This window comes from Mus caroli, chromosome 1 (genome assembly GCF_900094665.2).
Source record: "Mus caroli chromosome 1, CAROLI_EIJ_v1.1, whole genome shotgun sequence".
In the NCBI taxonomy this organism is placed as follows: domain Eukaryota; kingdom Metazoa; phylum Chordata; class Mammalia; order Rodentia; family Muridae; genus Mus; species Mus caroli.
This window is the reverse complement of record NC_034570.1, coordinates 151,703,772-151,717,557: the sequence shown is the minus strand read 5'-3', so window position 1 is coordinate 151,717,557 and position 13,786 is coordinate 151,703,772. Positions and strand designations below refer to the sequence as shown.

Here is a 13,786-nt window from a genome sequence, read left to right as displayed (position 1 = left end):
CTCAGGGCCTCTCTCCTGTCTCCCCATCCACATATCTAATCATGTTCCCCTTTTCTCTTCCCTCTCCCCTCTCTCACCCAAGTCCCTCCCTCCCCCTGCCTCCTGTGATAATTTTCTTCTTCCTCCCAAGTGGGATTGAAGCATCCTCACTTGGGCCCTTCTACTTGTTAACCTTGAGTTCAGTGGGTTGTATCTTAGGTATTCTGTACTTTTTTGGCTAATATCCACTAATTAATGAGTACATACCATGCATGTCCTTTTTAAACACACACAGAGTTAGTAAACAAATACAGAAGAGCAAACTCATTTTAAAACATGAAAAACAAGCTGGCAGTGGTACATACCTTTAATCTTAGCACTTGAGAAGCAGAGGCAGGTGATCTCTGAGCTCTAGGCCAGATGATCTACAGAGTGAGTTCTAGGATAGCTCTACACAGAGAAACCTTGTATTGAAAAACTAAAGCACATTGGAATCATAAAAGATAGGACCAATCAGCAGCTATTGAACTTCAAAGAGCCAGTGTCATTCATCCTCATGCAGTTGGTATCAAGGTTGTTAAGGTACCTTAATCATCCAGATTTATAGCTTCATTCCTCCACTTAGGACCAAAGAAGAAAATGTAGGTAATCCAGCAAAAGAACAAGTGTTCCCAGCTGACATCCCAGTTTGGCCCCAGAATTTAGCTCTTGAGATGACGCTGAGTTTTGCATTGCCAGTGGTCCTTGCATTGTTTCCCCACATGGACCTCTATCATTCACTACCACTTTTGCTATAAAATTAAATCTAAACTTTCTTCAAAAAGAACATGATATTTGGGAATAAACTCTGACGTTTAAGATCATGGGTTCATATGAGAAAGAACTTTCAATGACAGCGCCCCACGGAAGAAACCAAGTCCTGATGCCACAAGAGGTAAGAGGGTAAAGGAGCTCAAAGTCAGATAGGACTGTGCTCACAGATGGGCTGACTAGACACAACTCAAAACTGGGGCAGCATCTCCTCCACACAAGGCCTTCCTCTATTTGGACATGGAGCCAGAATTCCCAACATTCAATAAAGAAATTTCCATCCCTATAAATCAGGCCACAAAGCTCCAGGAGCCCTCCCAGAACCTCCCAGTAACTTCATGTTTTCTTACCGCTTCTGAACGCCTTACAGCAAGAAGAGAAGTAATAACATTTCCATCTCTTCATCCTCTCATTCCTCTAGGTGTACCAACATTCGACCAGGAGAGACTGGAATGGATGTAACAAGCCGCTGCACCCTTGGAGACCCCAACAAGCTGCCAGAAGGGGTTCCCCAACCTGCTCGCATGCCCTATATTTCAGACAAGCACCCTCGGCAAACCTTGGAAGTGATCAACCTTCTGAGAAAGCACCGGGAGCTATGTGATGTGGTGCTAGTTGTGGGCGCTAAGAAGATATATGCCCACCGCGTCATCCTCTCAGCCTGCAGCCCCTACTTCCGAGCAATGTTTACAGGAGAGCTGGCAGAAAGCCGGCAGACCGAAGTAGTGATCCGAGACATAGATGAGAGGGCCATGGAGCTACTGATTGACTTTGCATATACCTCCCAGATAACTGTGGAAGAGGGCAATGTTCAGACCCTCTTGCCTGCTGCTTGCCTCCTCCAGCTGGCAGAAATACAGGAAGCCTGCTGTGAATTCTTAAAGAGACAATTAGATCCTTCTAATTGTCTGGGCATTCGGGCTTTTGCTGACACACATTCTTGCCGTGAGTTGCTAAGGATTGCAGACAAGTTCACCCAACATAACTTTCAAGAGGTGAGTCATGGGCTAGGGAGATAGCTTACTGAGTAAAGTACTTGTCATTCAAGCACAGAGATCTGAGTTCAGCTCCTGCCAACCAATGACAGGACCCTGGCATGGCAGGAGGCATCTGTAACCCCAGCAAAGACAGAAAGATCCCGCCTGGGGCTTGCTGACCAGCCAGCAGGTTCATGGTCAGTAAAAAAATCTTGTCTGTCTTCCAAAAAAAAAAAAAAAAAAAAAGGTAAAGGATGATAGAAGAAGAAACCCAACATTGACCTTTGGCCTCTACACAAACATGCATGGGGAAAGTGTACCACAGATGCACACATGCAACTTGCACAGATACACACAACACACATACACAAGCTGTACTAAGTGGTTTGAATATATTTATAATTTATTTGGTAAAAAAAAAAACAGTAGGGACCAGTGAGGTAGTTCAGTTGATAAAGCTGAGTTCCATCCCCAGAACATTGTCCCCAGACCTCCACACTCATGTCAGCATGCACACACATGTCACTGGAGGAGCAGGAGGAGGAGGAGGAGCAGGAGGAGGAGGGAGAAGAGGAGGAGGAGCAGGAGATGCTTTTTAATTTAAGAGAATCACATGGATTATGTTTTCCTAATACTTGCCTTGTATCAAATAAGTAGGTTGCTATAAATTCTAAGCCTGTTAGCGAGTTTTAAGGACCAATTTTACAGCTACCAGCAAAAGCTGATTTTTTTTCTAATCATCTTCATGAAGAGCTGATAATTAAGCCAAAACATGGTTTATTTAGGCATGATAGGACTTGTGCCCCACAGGAGTGATTTCCTACAGCATTTCCCTCCTCATTAGATGGAGTATTTAATAGGGTAAGTTATGCACCAGACTACTTGGTAAATTAATAGTTTTTTTAAAAATACAAGTTTAGATAGTATCAAAAGAATTTTCATTAAATTCACTATTTTTCACTTAATCAATATGACATGAGACAGTAACATTAAACGATTCCTTTATGGCCTTGAAATGAAGAAGCATTTCTAAGTGACAAATCTAGAAAGGCTAATCATTCAAATCTATTTATTTGATCACATACAGAACTTTTCTGTAATCTAAGACAAAAACCAAATATAAGTTGAGGGAAATATTTGTAATTTGTATCACTATCAAAAGGTTAATGTACTTAATACATCAAGAGTACCAGTAGATCCTACGCTTGAGTAGCAAAAGACTAGACAATGCACACAGGTAGAGAAATTCAAATTATCCTTCAATATCTGAAAGTCTACTTGTTTGTTCAGAATAACAGAAAGACAAAATAAAACTACACTAAAGTACTTTTTTCCTCCAGCTTTGTTTCTTGAGACAGTGTCTTACTTTTTAGCCCAGGCTGGCCTTGAACTCAACACTATTGACCCTTAGCCTCTTAAATGCTAGGATTCTGAACACATGCACCATATCTGATCAAAGAACCACTTTCAGGTTACAGAGATCCTTAAATGTAATCATATACCCTTGCGGTGAGGCGGTGAGGCGGTGAGGCTGTGGTCACATGGATACATTGCTGCTGTGAATACCATGGGGAAGTTTATAGACTCAATCAAAATTACTTTTTTTCTTTCTTTTTTTTTTTTTTTTTTTGGTGGTTTCAAACTCATAAAGATTCGCCCACCTCTTCCTCCCGAGTGCTGGGATTAAAGGCATGTGCCACCACCACCTGGCTTCAAAATTACTCCTTACACCCACTTTTAAACTCAGCATTCTCTGGAATTTATATTACACATACTAGAGAGTAGAAGATTTTAAGAACATATGTTGGAGTTCTGTGTTTAATATTGAACAGGCAATGCTTTCTATGGATCGCTATTCTTTGAGGTTAGCTGAGATTAAAATTTAATTCAACACTGTCAGTAAGCTGTGGTCTAGTCCTTTTAAGTGGGATATAACCTAAAAGCCATAAAGGAAGACATTGGCAGATTCAGCTTTTTAAATATTTGAAACTTTTTAATATTTAAAACAGCAGAATTGATGCATCTTCATTCTTCTTGGGAGCTGAGACCAAGATGTTTCAGCTACCCTTCTTCTGGAAGCTCTTCCTGGTATTGCAAATGTCTCTTATTATGCTGAAATTTACTTTGGTTATTCAACTTATTTTGAACATGAATTTTATTTTATTCATTAATTTATTAAAGGGAACGACATGTAAACTAAATAATGAATAGTTTGGGAGCTGTTTGTGTATTTTCTATTCTTGGCTCCCCTTTGGTACTGGTCTTTTTCCTTGTTTTAAGCACCAACTCCATTGTGGTACATAATGTTGCCCTGTGACAAAAACAAAAAAACAACCATCTAGAGGCAAAAATTGTGCTTATAGGTTTGTTTCCTTTTTTGTTACCTAAATCTGAGCAGGTAATGGAGAGTGAAGAATTCATGTTACTTCCGGCCAACCAACTCATTGATATAATATCTAGTGATGAGCTCAACGTTCGGAGTGAAGAACAAGTGTTCAATGCAGTGATGGCCTGGGTCAAATACAGTATTCAGGAAAGACGGCCTCAGTTACCCCAGGTAAGAGGCGAAGTGCTTCTCTAAGAGATTGCTTTCTACTAGAAGAAAAATTAGGCACTGTCTTGCAGAAACAAAACAGGTCATGACTCTCCCTATAAGCCTCTGGCTTACATGTGATTGCTTATTGTTGTGAACTTATTCTGTTTGAACTGTTACACAATTCAGAAATTATATAAGATCACAGAAGAAAACAAGAGTGCATCCGCTCCCATAGCTTGGAAGTCCAACTACACTTTGAACAGGAAGTGGATGGATGAACTGAGGTCTAGTGGTTACTAAGTGACGTGTTTCAGATCATTCTGGTCATGACTGTAAATTGTCTCCTTATCCAGAGGAGATGCATTCCAAGACACTTAAGAGATGCCTAAAACTTTCAAATCCTTCATGTACTATGTTTTTTTCAGTATATATATATATATATATATATATATATATATATATATACACACACTGAATGAATATGTATATATATATTCTGTGATAAAGTTTTATTTATAATTTAGTTCCAATAACGATTAATAGTAATTAATTATAAGCAGAGTATTTATAGTACTATACTGTAGTGAACATTACTTAAAACTTATTTTTATTTCTGGCAATTTTCATTTATTATTGTCTGACTAAAGTTGATGACCAATAACTGACAACAGAAAAAGCAAAATTGAAGATAAGGGGGAAGTATTTTGTTTATATTTATCTTATTATTTTCTATGTATGAATGTTTTTGCCTGCATGTATGTATGTACATCACATGTGTGCCTGGTGCCCACAAAGGTCAGAATAGGGCTTTGGATTTCCTGGGATTGGAGTTAGAGACAGTTGTGAGCTGTCATGTGGATGCTGGGAGTTATGACCAGGTCCTCTGCGTGACCAAGCACTTTGAACTGCCAAGCCATCTCTCTAGCCCTGGAAAGTGTATTCTTTAGCAGTCTAACAGGATATACTAGTTAATGAACTTGAGTCCAATTATAGAAGAGCTCATAATGTTGTCATAAGCTCAAAGTACCATTTTAAAGTGATAGGAGCATGCTTTAGTTTTGTAACTAGTCTATATTACGGAATCAATAGAATATGTTTTAGATTTACTCTTTATGCTTTCCACCTTTCTTTACTTATTATGTTCAGTTAGATCCCAAAATACTTGGCTCCACAAGTCAGGAAGCATGAATCATTACTCTCCCAACAAACTGTAATGGGAGCTCAGACCTTGACTGTATTTATTATCTTGTAGGTGCTGCAACATGTTCGCCTGCCTTTGCTTAGTCCCAAGTTCCTGGTGGGCACCGTAGGCTCTGACCCCCTCATTAAAAGTGATGAAGAATGCAGGTATGAGAGGGTGAGAAAGACCAGCAACTAAGCATTCCTGAGTTCTGCTACTCTGCTTACTGGTATTGCTTCTAAAATACTGTATTTCTTATGCCAAAACCAGGGTTTTCTTGTGGGCTAGGGTCAAGAGAAGAAAGAGAGGGCTGAATTCCCAGTATTTTGTTCTATTAGTTTTCCTGGTTATTTTTTAATGTGTGGTGGATAGTAGAGTAGAAATGGCTTAAAGTAGATTTCTAAGTTTTGATGCAAGTTTCCCTCAGCAGAGTCAATCTTCTACTATTATTTTTCTTAAAATAAATTAAATAATGCTATGTGTCTGTCCTTGAGCCTTTCTCGTTGATACACAATGTCTCACTGGGGAATAGCATAGTTTTACTTTGAAGATTTTAGCCAGAGTTAAAAGCCCTGCCCCTCCTACAGAAGCTGTAGGAAGGCGTTGATAGAGCTGAATGAACCCTATCTGAGCATTGCGTAAGAATAAAACTTGACTGATTTACTTGTTTCTTGCTGAGATTAAAGGTGAATGCCACCCCTGCCCAACTAAGATTTGTTTTCAAATCTGAAACCTTTTGGCATTTTAGTGACCTTCCATTCAACTAAGTGTAGTCCACATATACTGTAAGTAAAATATATAAGTTAAAGAGTCAGTTTTAGTCAGTACCCAGAACTACTCAATTACACTGTTCTTTGTGCCTCCCCTTGACAATAAAAAAATTGGAATTATCCCACATTCTAGTATATAGGTAGGGATATAAATTCATTGCATTATCTTCTGTGACTTCAAGATTGCCATTAATGAGAAATGCAACATTTGAGATTATGTTTGTCTTTTAAATGTGAAAAAGTACATGTTCAGATAGGGAGTGTTAGCAAGATGGCTCAGTGGATGAAGTAGCTTGCCACCATGCCTGGCAGCTTCTGTTCAATCCAAAAACCTACACAGTAGAAGGAAACTGACTCCTGCAGATCCACACTGTCACACTCAAATATCACACACATAAATAAATGTTAAATAAAAACAAAACAAAAACCCTTCTAAATTGGTGAAAAACAGGACAGAATGGACCACTAGCAATCAGTTCTTCTAACTATGTGAATACCAAAAGGGAAAATGTGTAAATTATACAGGCTGAAATATGAAGAAACAGTACAGGGCTGCCCCTCCTCTAATTAAGCACAAATCAGATTATATTGATGATTCTGACATGGAAGGGAAAGTACTTGTGAAGTCCCTTTTGAACAAAGTTGACTCCTTGGTACCTCCCCTCCGCTCCCCTCAGCAATTGGCAAGTGCTTACTGTGCTCCCCCTCCTTCATCTGTACAGTGGAGATAAAATCAGTACCTATTTGACAGGACTATTAATTACATAAGTGTATATATTAAGAGCTTAAAACAGAAACCAGAAGGTATCAGTATTGTTGCAGTTAATTTGTGTTGGATGCTAAGTGTTATCTGTGCTGCAGGGCCAGCTAGGCACCCTTGGTGGAGTAGAAGCTGACTGGGAGGAAATCAGTCTTTCAAGTTTGGGGAACCAGAAAAATCTCTTGATTGACTATTCTTTCTATTTCTGCCTTGTTTTCTGTTTATGTTGTTAGTAGGGCAAATAAATTAGAAGAAAAATTCATTTTGAGGTTATGCCTAGCACCAATCATGTATGAGTAAATTATTCAGTGTAGTATACATAGTGAGACGTTAGAGCAGTTGAGTGCACATTTGCAGTTGAAGTATAACTGTGTAATATAACGCTAATCAGGCACTGACTCACCAAAACGATTCATATACAAAGTACTGTACCATGTATAATCTCTAGGTTAGTCTCTTAAAAGGAACATTGGAAAACACTTTGTTCATGTCAGTAATCTAGTTACATTAAGCCATTCATATGATACTAGATAGTTAGTAGTACCTTTAGTATCCAGAAGTATTCATGTATTATTTGGCCCAGATACCTTCAGCCCGTTCTGATGTGGTCCTTTCCTGATATTGTAGAACCTAATAAAACTCATTAGAAAATAGTGACTGTGCAAGCCAGCAATCAAGTTAGAACTCTGGCGGTGGAGGTTAAGATTATCTACTCTAAGATTGTTGAGCATAAAATTTGCACTCCAATATGAGGTTAGGGTAGAAATGCCAATCAACTCAGAATTTACAGTGTGATTTGTGTCATGGATTTCATGTTTGTGCCAGTTTTTGTACTGACTAGCATCAAGGATTTGGTTTGATGTGGGCTTGTTTCCTTTTGCCAATGTTTGTTTTCTAACACCATACAGGGACTTGCAATGTTTTTCAGCCATTTGGAATAAGTATAACATTTCTTTTCTACAGAGACTTGGTAGATGAGGCTAAAAACTACCTCCTGTTGCCTCAAGAACGACCACTAATGCAAGGGCCAAGGACAAGACCACGGAAACCTATCCGATGCGGAGAAGTACTCTTCGCAGGTTTCAACCTTTCTTACTTGTTTTATTTAGGTTTTTGTTTTGTTTGTTTTTGTGTCTTTTGGTTTTTTTGTTGTTGGTTTGCTTTATTTTTTTTGAGACAGAATTTCATATAACCCAAGCTATCCTAGAATTTTCTATGTAGTGTAGGCTGGCCTTAAACTCATCATCCCACTTCAGCCCCCTAGCACTAGAATTTTAGGTATCATATCCCACATATCCTATATAGGCTTGAATTTTAGTATGCTGTGATTAAACCAAATATCTTCTTAATATTTGAATAATTATTTAGATAGCTATGATGCTTGCTATCATAAGAGTCACATAGTAACTCAGCAGTGCTAGTCTTCAAAACAGTGCTCTGAAAATCTCATCTAAAACATCACACAATGTGTGTTTGTGGCATGCATGGATCTATATAGTTAGTAAATCACTATATAGGTTATGTAAGCCTATATACGCTATAGCGAGCCACGTCAGAATCACATGGCGTTGCCGGAAGCATTGTCTTACGTTAGAGACTTTGCTGGCTCTTTTGACGTTGGCGAGCTCAAAACACCCTGACACTGCCTTCCTGCTGCTGGTGCCCCAGCCTGGGGCCGTTCCAGAATTTCAGGGGTTTTCTCTGATATTGAGATTCCTTGCATATGCCCAATTATGGAATTCACACTTAAGCAAATTACTGCACACACATTTGCTGTGCGCTAGTATCTGGTGACTCTTCTGATTCAAATGACGCAATAATAAAGTAACATTATGTTACCCTGAGATTTGAAATAAAGAAAGCGAACATTAGGTCTGTCTGGAAAATTATTAATAGTCTGCTTTTAATGTGGCTCAGGAGTCATTTAACACCATGTAGAAACTAGTAGTTTCAAAGTATTTTAAGCTTAAAATAACCTTGGTTGTTTTTTGTTTTTCTAAGCTTTAGAGTCACTCTTACTTACATTGAAGTGGACATGATTTGAAAGAAAAACAAATTTAGCATTATCTGCCATTACCACATATTTTCCCCCAGTGGTCATTTAGGAAAGGATGATGGAACTTGGCTTGGCAGTTATTCTAAATCTTACTCACTGTAATAGCCTACCCAGGGTGCCATAACAGAATACTGTAGACTGGGTAGTTCAGACAAAAGAAATGCATGTTCTCATAGTTCTGGAGACTGGGATCCAAGATCCAGGTACAGCTCAGGGGCTGTTGCTGACTTTTGGTGATTGTCACTTGTCCTTGACCTGCTTCTGCATGCGCTTGGTTAGTCAGAGCATGGAGTCATAGTGGTTAGCAATCTGCCTGAGGATAGGCATTCTCTTAACCATTTCTGTTGTTTTGTAGTTGGTGGTTGGTGCAGTGGAGATGCCATTTCCAGTGTTGAACGCTATGACCCCCAGACCAATGAGTGGCGAATGGTAGCTTCAATGAGCAAAAGGCGATGTGGAGTCGGGGTCAGTGTTCTTGATGACCTGTTATATGCAGTAGGCGGCCATGATGGATCCTCATATCTCAATAGTGTTGAAAGGTAAGGTTAATGTGAAAAAAATCCCTATTGTCCCTATGATTTTGTTTGAGGTACTAATTAAAAACCATGTGACTTACTAATTTAGTGGTTATCTGTGACAGCAATTAATAGTCTAGACTCCTCCTTAGCATGAAGACCTTTATGATCTGATCTTTACCAAGTTTTCTGGTCTCTTCCCCACTGGACACAGTCATTTTCTAAACCTGCTACTGCAGATACAGCAAACTGCCTGCAGCTCCTTGGGCATACTGTCTTCTTTCCTCCTCCTGCCCCTGCATGTATGCATGCTGTTCTTCCCACCCTGGAATATCTGTGACCCTTTAAGGCTTACAAGACTTCAAATGTTACTTCCTGTGTAAAACCTTCTCTGACCACGGATGAGTTACTTGTTCCTCTGCTCTTTCATAAGTTATTTTTTAAAGATAGATTTATCTGTTTGTTTATTTATTTATTTAATGTATTATGGGTATACTCTAGCTATATAGATGGTTGTGAGCCATCATGTGGTTGCTGGGAATGAAGGTTACTCACTTCAGCCTAAAGATTTATTTATTATTGTATCTAAGTACACTGTAGATGTCTTCAAATGCACCCGAAGAGGGTGTCAGATCCCATTACAGATGGTTGTGAACCACTATGTGGTTGCTGGGATTTGAACTCAGGACCTTCAGAAGAGTAGTCAGTGCTCTTAACCATTGAGCTATCTCTCCAGCTCCCTTCATGAGTATTTTAAGTATGCTTGGGCATACTGTTCTATACAATTGTTGAGGTACCTGGCACACTGGAAGTTACAGTGAGAGAATTTTTTTCTTTTAAGTTTCTTGTTGCCACACAATCTCTTTTATTAAGCCATGCTGATCTGTAGTGATTGTCATAGTTCCATAGCATATATGTAGAAAGTTGTATATTCAGTTCTGGACATTGGTTCCAGATATGGCATAGGTAAAAAACAAAACCAGACAATCAAAACAGAAGGGTTGGCTCTATAGATTGTGGAGGGAGGAACGGCAGGGAGAATGGTGCCTTGATGTAAGTCAGTGTGCTAAATAAATCAGAGCACAATGACTAAATATTTGTAGCTAAACAATTAGGTCAATATATATCAAAATATCTAAAGTGTAGCCAAGGTGATACATAGAGGCAAGCGTATGAACGAACAATATATTAGACGCATTTGAAAAAGAGAAAAGAGAAAGTAAGAGAGGTGGGTGGGGTGCACATATCTGTGATCCTAGCACGTGGGAGGCTGAAGCAGGAGAGCCAAGGGTCACAAGTTTGAGGCAATTCCAAACTACATAGTGAGACCCTGTCTCAAAGAGGAAAAAGAAAGAAAAATGTGCTTTTAAGTCAAGAAGCTATAAAGAGCAACAAAAATCTAGAAAAACAGGAAAAAACCAGGAGGAAAAAAAAGTAATGAAAAATTTTAAAGTAAAAATGAATATAGCTGGCTCAGTGGGTAAGAGCACCCGACTGCTCTTCGGAAGGTCCAGAGTTCAAATCTCAGCAACCACATGGTGGCTCACAACCATCCGTAATGAGATCTGGCACCCTCTTCTGGAGTGTCTGAAGACAGCTACAGTGTGCTTATGTATAATAAATAAATAAATCTAAAAAAAAAAAAATGAATATAGCTACAAAGGGGGCAACTTGGTTATCTTTTGCTTTTTGGCTTTTCAGTGGTTAAGGGGTCCTGCACATGCCAGATAAGCACTCTACTGTTGAGCTGTGTGCTCAGTCTTATAATTCCTGTTTCTAATTACCAAAGTATCAGAAACAACCTAAGAATGTATCCATAAGAATACGGTTAAGGGACTGGAAGGATGTGGCTCGGGGGTTAAGAACACCCTTGCCCTTCCCGAGGAACTGAGTTCAGTTTCCTGCACCCATGCTGAGAACTCTCACCCTCACAACTGTCTCTAACTCCAGGTTCAGTAGCTCCAACACCCTCTCCTGGCCACCATGGATACTGTACTCATAAGCACATACACAAAGATATGCATATACATACATATATATATATATATATGTGTGTGTGTGTGTGTGTGTATGTATATGTATATGTATATATATATATATATATATATATATATGTTATCATTAGAAAATAAGATCAAACAGTGCATTGTACATTGCAATATAACAAAATAGTTCAAAGAAAAAATCTACAATGATATTAACAAAATGAGATCTCAAAAATACATCAAAGGAGAAAACTGCATACTGTGTAGTATTATTTATGTAAATAAAACATTTTTGCATTAAAATAAATGCAAATGTGAATAACATTTTATTGCAAAGGTTTAAGGGATGTATGCCAAATCCAAATGGGAAGAAACTGGAACTGATGTGGGATTCTGCAGCATTCTGATTTTTATAAAGGGAAAAATATATTCAAAATAAACACTAAAAATAAATTGTAAAAGATAAACTAGGTCTGTAACAGCACAGTTACCAGCACACGGTCCCTCAGTTCAATCCCCATTCATATGCTTTGATTGTTAATCAGCCTATGTTGGAGAAAAAGAAACAGTCCTTAAATAGAAATATATGCTTATGTTTGAAATATAAGCACAGTCAAGCTCCACCATGTAATACATACTCTTGGTGTTCTTTGCAGATATGACCCAAAAACAAACCAATGGAGCAGCGATGTGGCCCCTACAAGCACCTGCAGGACAAGCGTTGGTGTGGCAGTCCTTGGAGGTTTTCTCTATGCTGTGGGTGGACAGGATGGTGTCTCTTGCCTCAATATAGTTGAGAGGTGATGTCTTTTTAATCAAAGTAATTTTCAATTCAATTTTTAATGGGCATTCAGAGTTCTTTTTGCAGTTTTATGTAGCCCTAAATGGCCTAGAGCTTATAATGGGGGGGCAGGGGGGAGATATCAGAAGGTGACTCTGTGGAATTGGTTCTCTTCGTCTACTAGTCTATAGCACACCCCCATCTACTCTTTAATTGATAAAAATACATTTGTGGTGAACATGATGTATTTAACTATTTAAACCATGTAGAATGGCTAAGGCAAACTAATTAGCTGACTATTACCCTACGTACTTAGAGAGTTTTGGTGAAAACACTTTTCACCAAATTTTCAGATGCATGACGTAATAACTACTCACCGCAATGTACTTTAGATTTCCTTAAAGTATTTTTGACCAGCATCTCTGTGATCCTGCCAACCCATCACCCAGCCCACTGAGAGTGGAATCCTCTACTGTTTGCTTCTATAAATTAGACTCATTTTAGATTCCATCTTCAAGATCAAATGGTATTTTTCTTCATGTGTCTGACTTATTTCACTTAACAAAATATCCCCCCACATTCATCCTATTGTCACAAATGACAAATTTGTGGCTTTTAATAAAACCGAATAGTAGATGTGTATGACTGTATGTGTGTGACTTTGTGTGTGTGTGTGTGTGTGTGTGTGTATACTTTTTCTTAAGCTATGGCAGATGTGTGTGCCCATTTTATCTCTTGTGGTTTCAGATGTGTAGACACTGCTTGGGCAGTAGGAATATGTTTCCCTCCCTGCAGGTATGATCCAAAGGAGAACAAGTGGACCCGGGTGGCTTCAATGAGCACTAGAAGGCTAGGGGTGGCTGTGGCCGTGTTGGGAGGGTTCTTATACGCTGTCGGTGGCTCTGACGGAACGTCTCCACTCAACACAGGTCAGTCTCTCAACAGCAGTCTGAGTTCCAAATGCAACACATTTTCCTGGGGGGAATCCCTCTATACTAAATATTAAATGCTCAGGTTATTCTATAACTTTCAATATAACATCTTTATTAATTCTTGAAGAATTTCATGCAATATATTTTATTGTATTCATCCTCCCACTCCTCTCAGATCCACCCCCACCTCCCCATCCAGTCTCAACTTCATTTGTCTTCTTAGTAACCCACTGTCTTAGTCAGGGTTTCTATTCCTGCACAAACATCATGACCAAAAAGCAAGTTGGGGAGGAAAGGGTTTATTCGGCTTACACTTCCATATTGCTGTTCATCACCAAGGAAGTCAGGACTGGAACTCAAGCAGGGCAGGAAGCAAGAGCTGATGCAGAGGCCATGGAGGGATGTTCCTTACTGGCTTGCTTCCCCTGGCTTGCTCAGCCTGCTCTCTTATAGAACCAAGACTACCAGCCCAGAGATGGTCCCACCCACAAGGGGCCTTTCCCCC

General features: G+C 39.2%; 1 protein-coding gene across 1 annotated transcript in view; it reads left to right on the top strand.

Annotated features, from left to right (window-relative positions):
- The window catches only part of Klhl20 (kelch like family member 20), a 43,014-nt gene that overhangs the window by 20,388 nt on the left and 8,840 nt on the right, over positions 1–13,786 (top strand). The window contains exons 3-9 of the mRNA XM_021161449.2: positions 1,211–1,784; positions 4,165–4,323; positions 5,555–5,649; positions 7,976–8,091; positions 9,424–9,607; positions 12,225–12,368; positions 13,145–13,278. Of these exons, the coding sequence (XP_021017108.1) occupies positions 1,211–1,784; positions 4,165–4,323; positions 5,555–5,649; positions 7,976–8,091; positions 9,424–9,607; positions 12,225–12,368; positions 13,145–13,278 (1,406 nt within the window). The remainder of the gene's footprint in view (positions 1–1,210; positions 1,785–4,164; positions 4,324–5,554; positions 5,650–7,975; positions 8,092–9,423; positions 9,608–12,224; positions 12,369–13,144; positions 13,279–13,786) is intronic.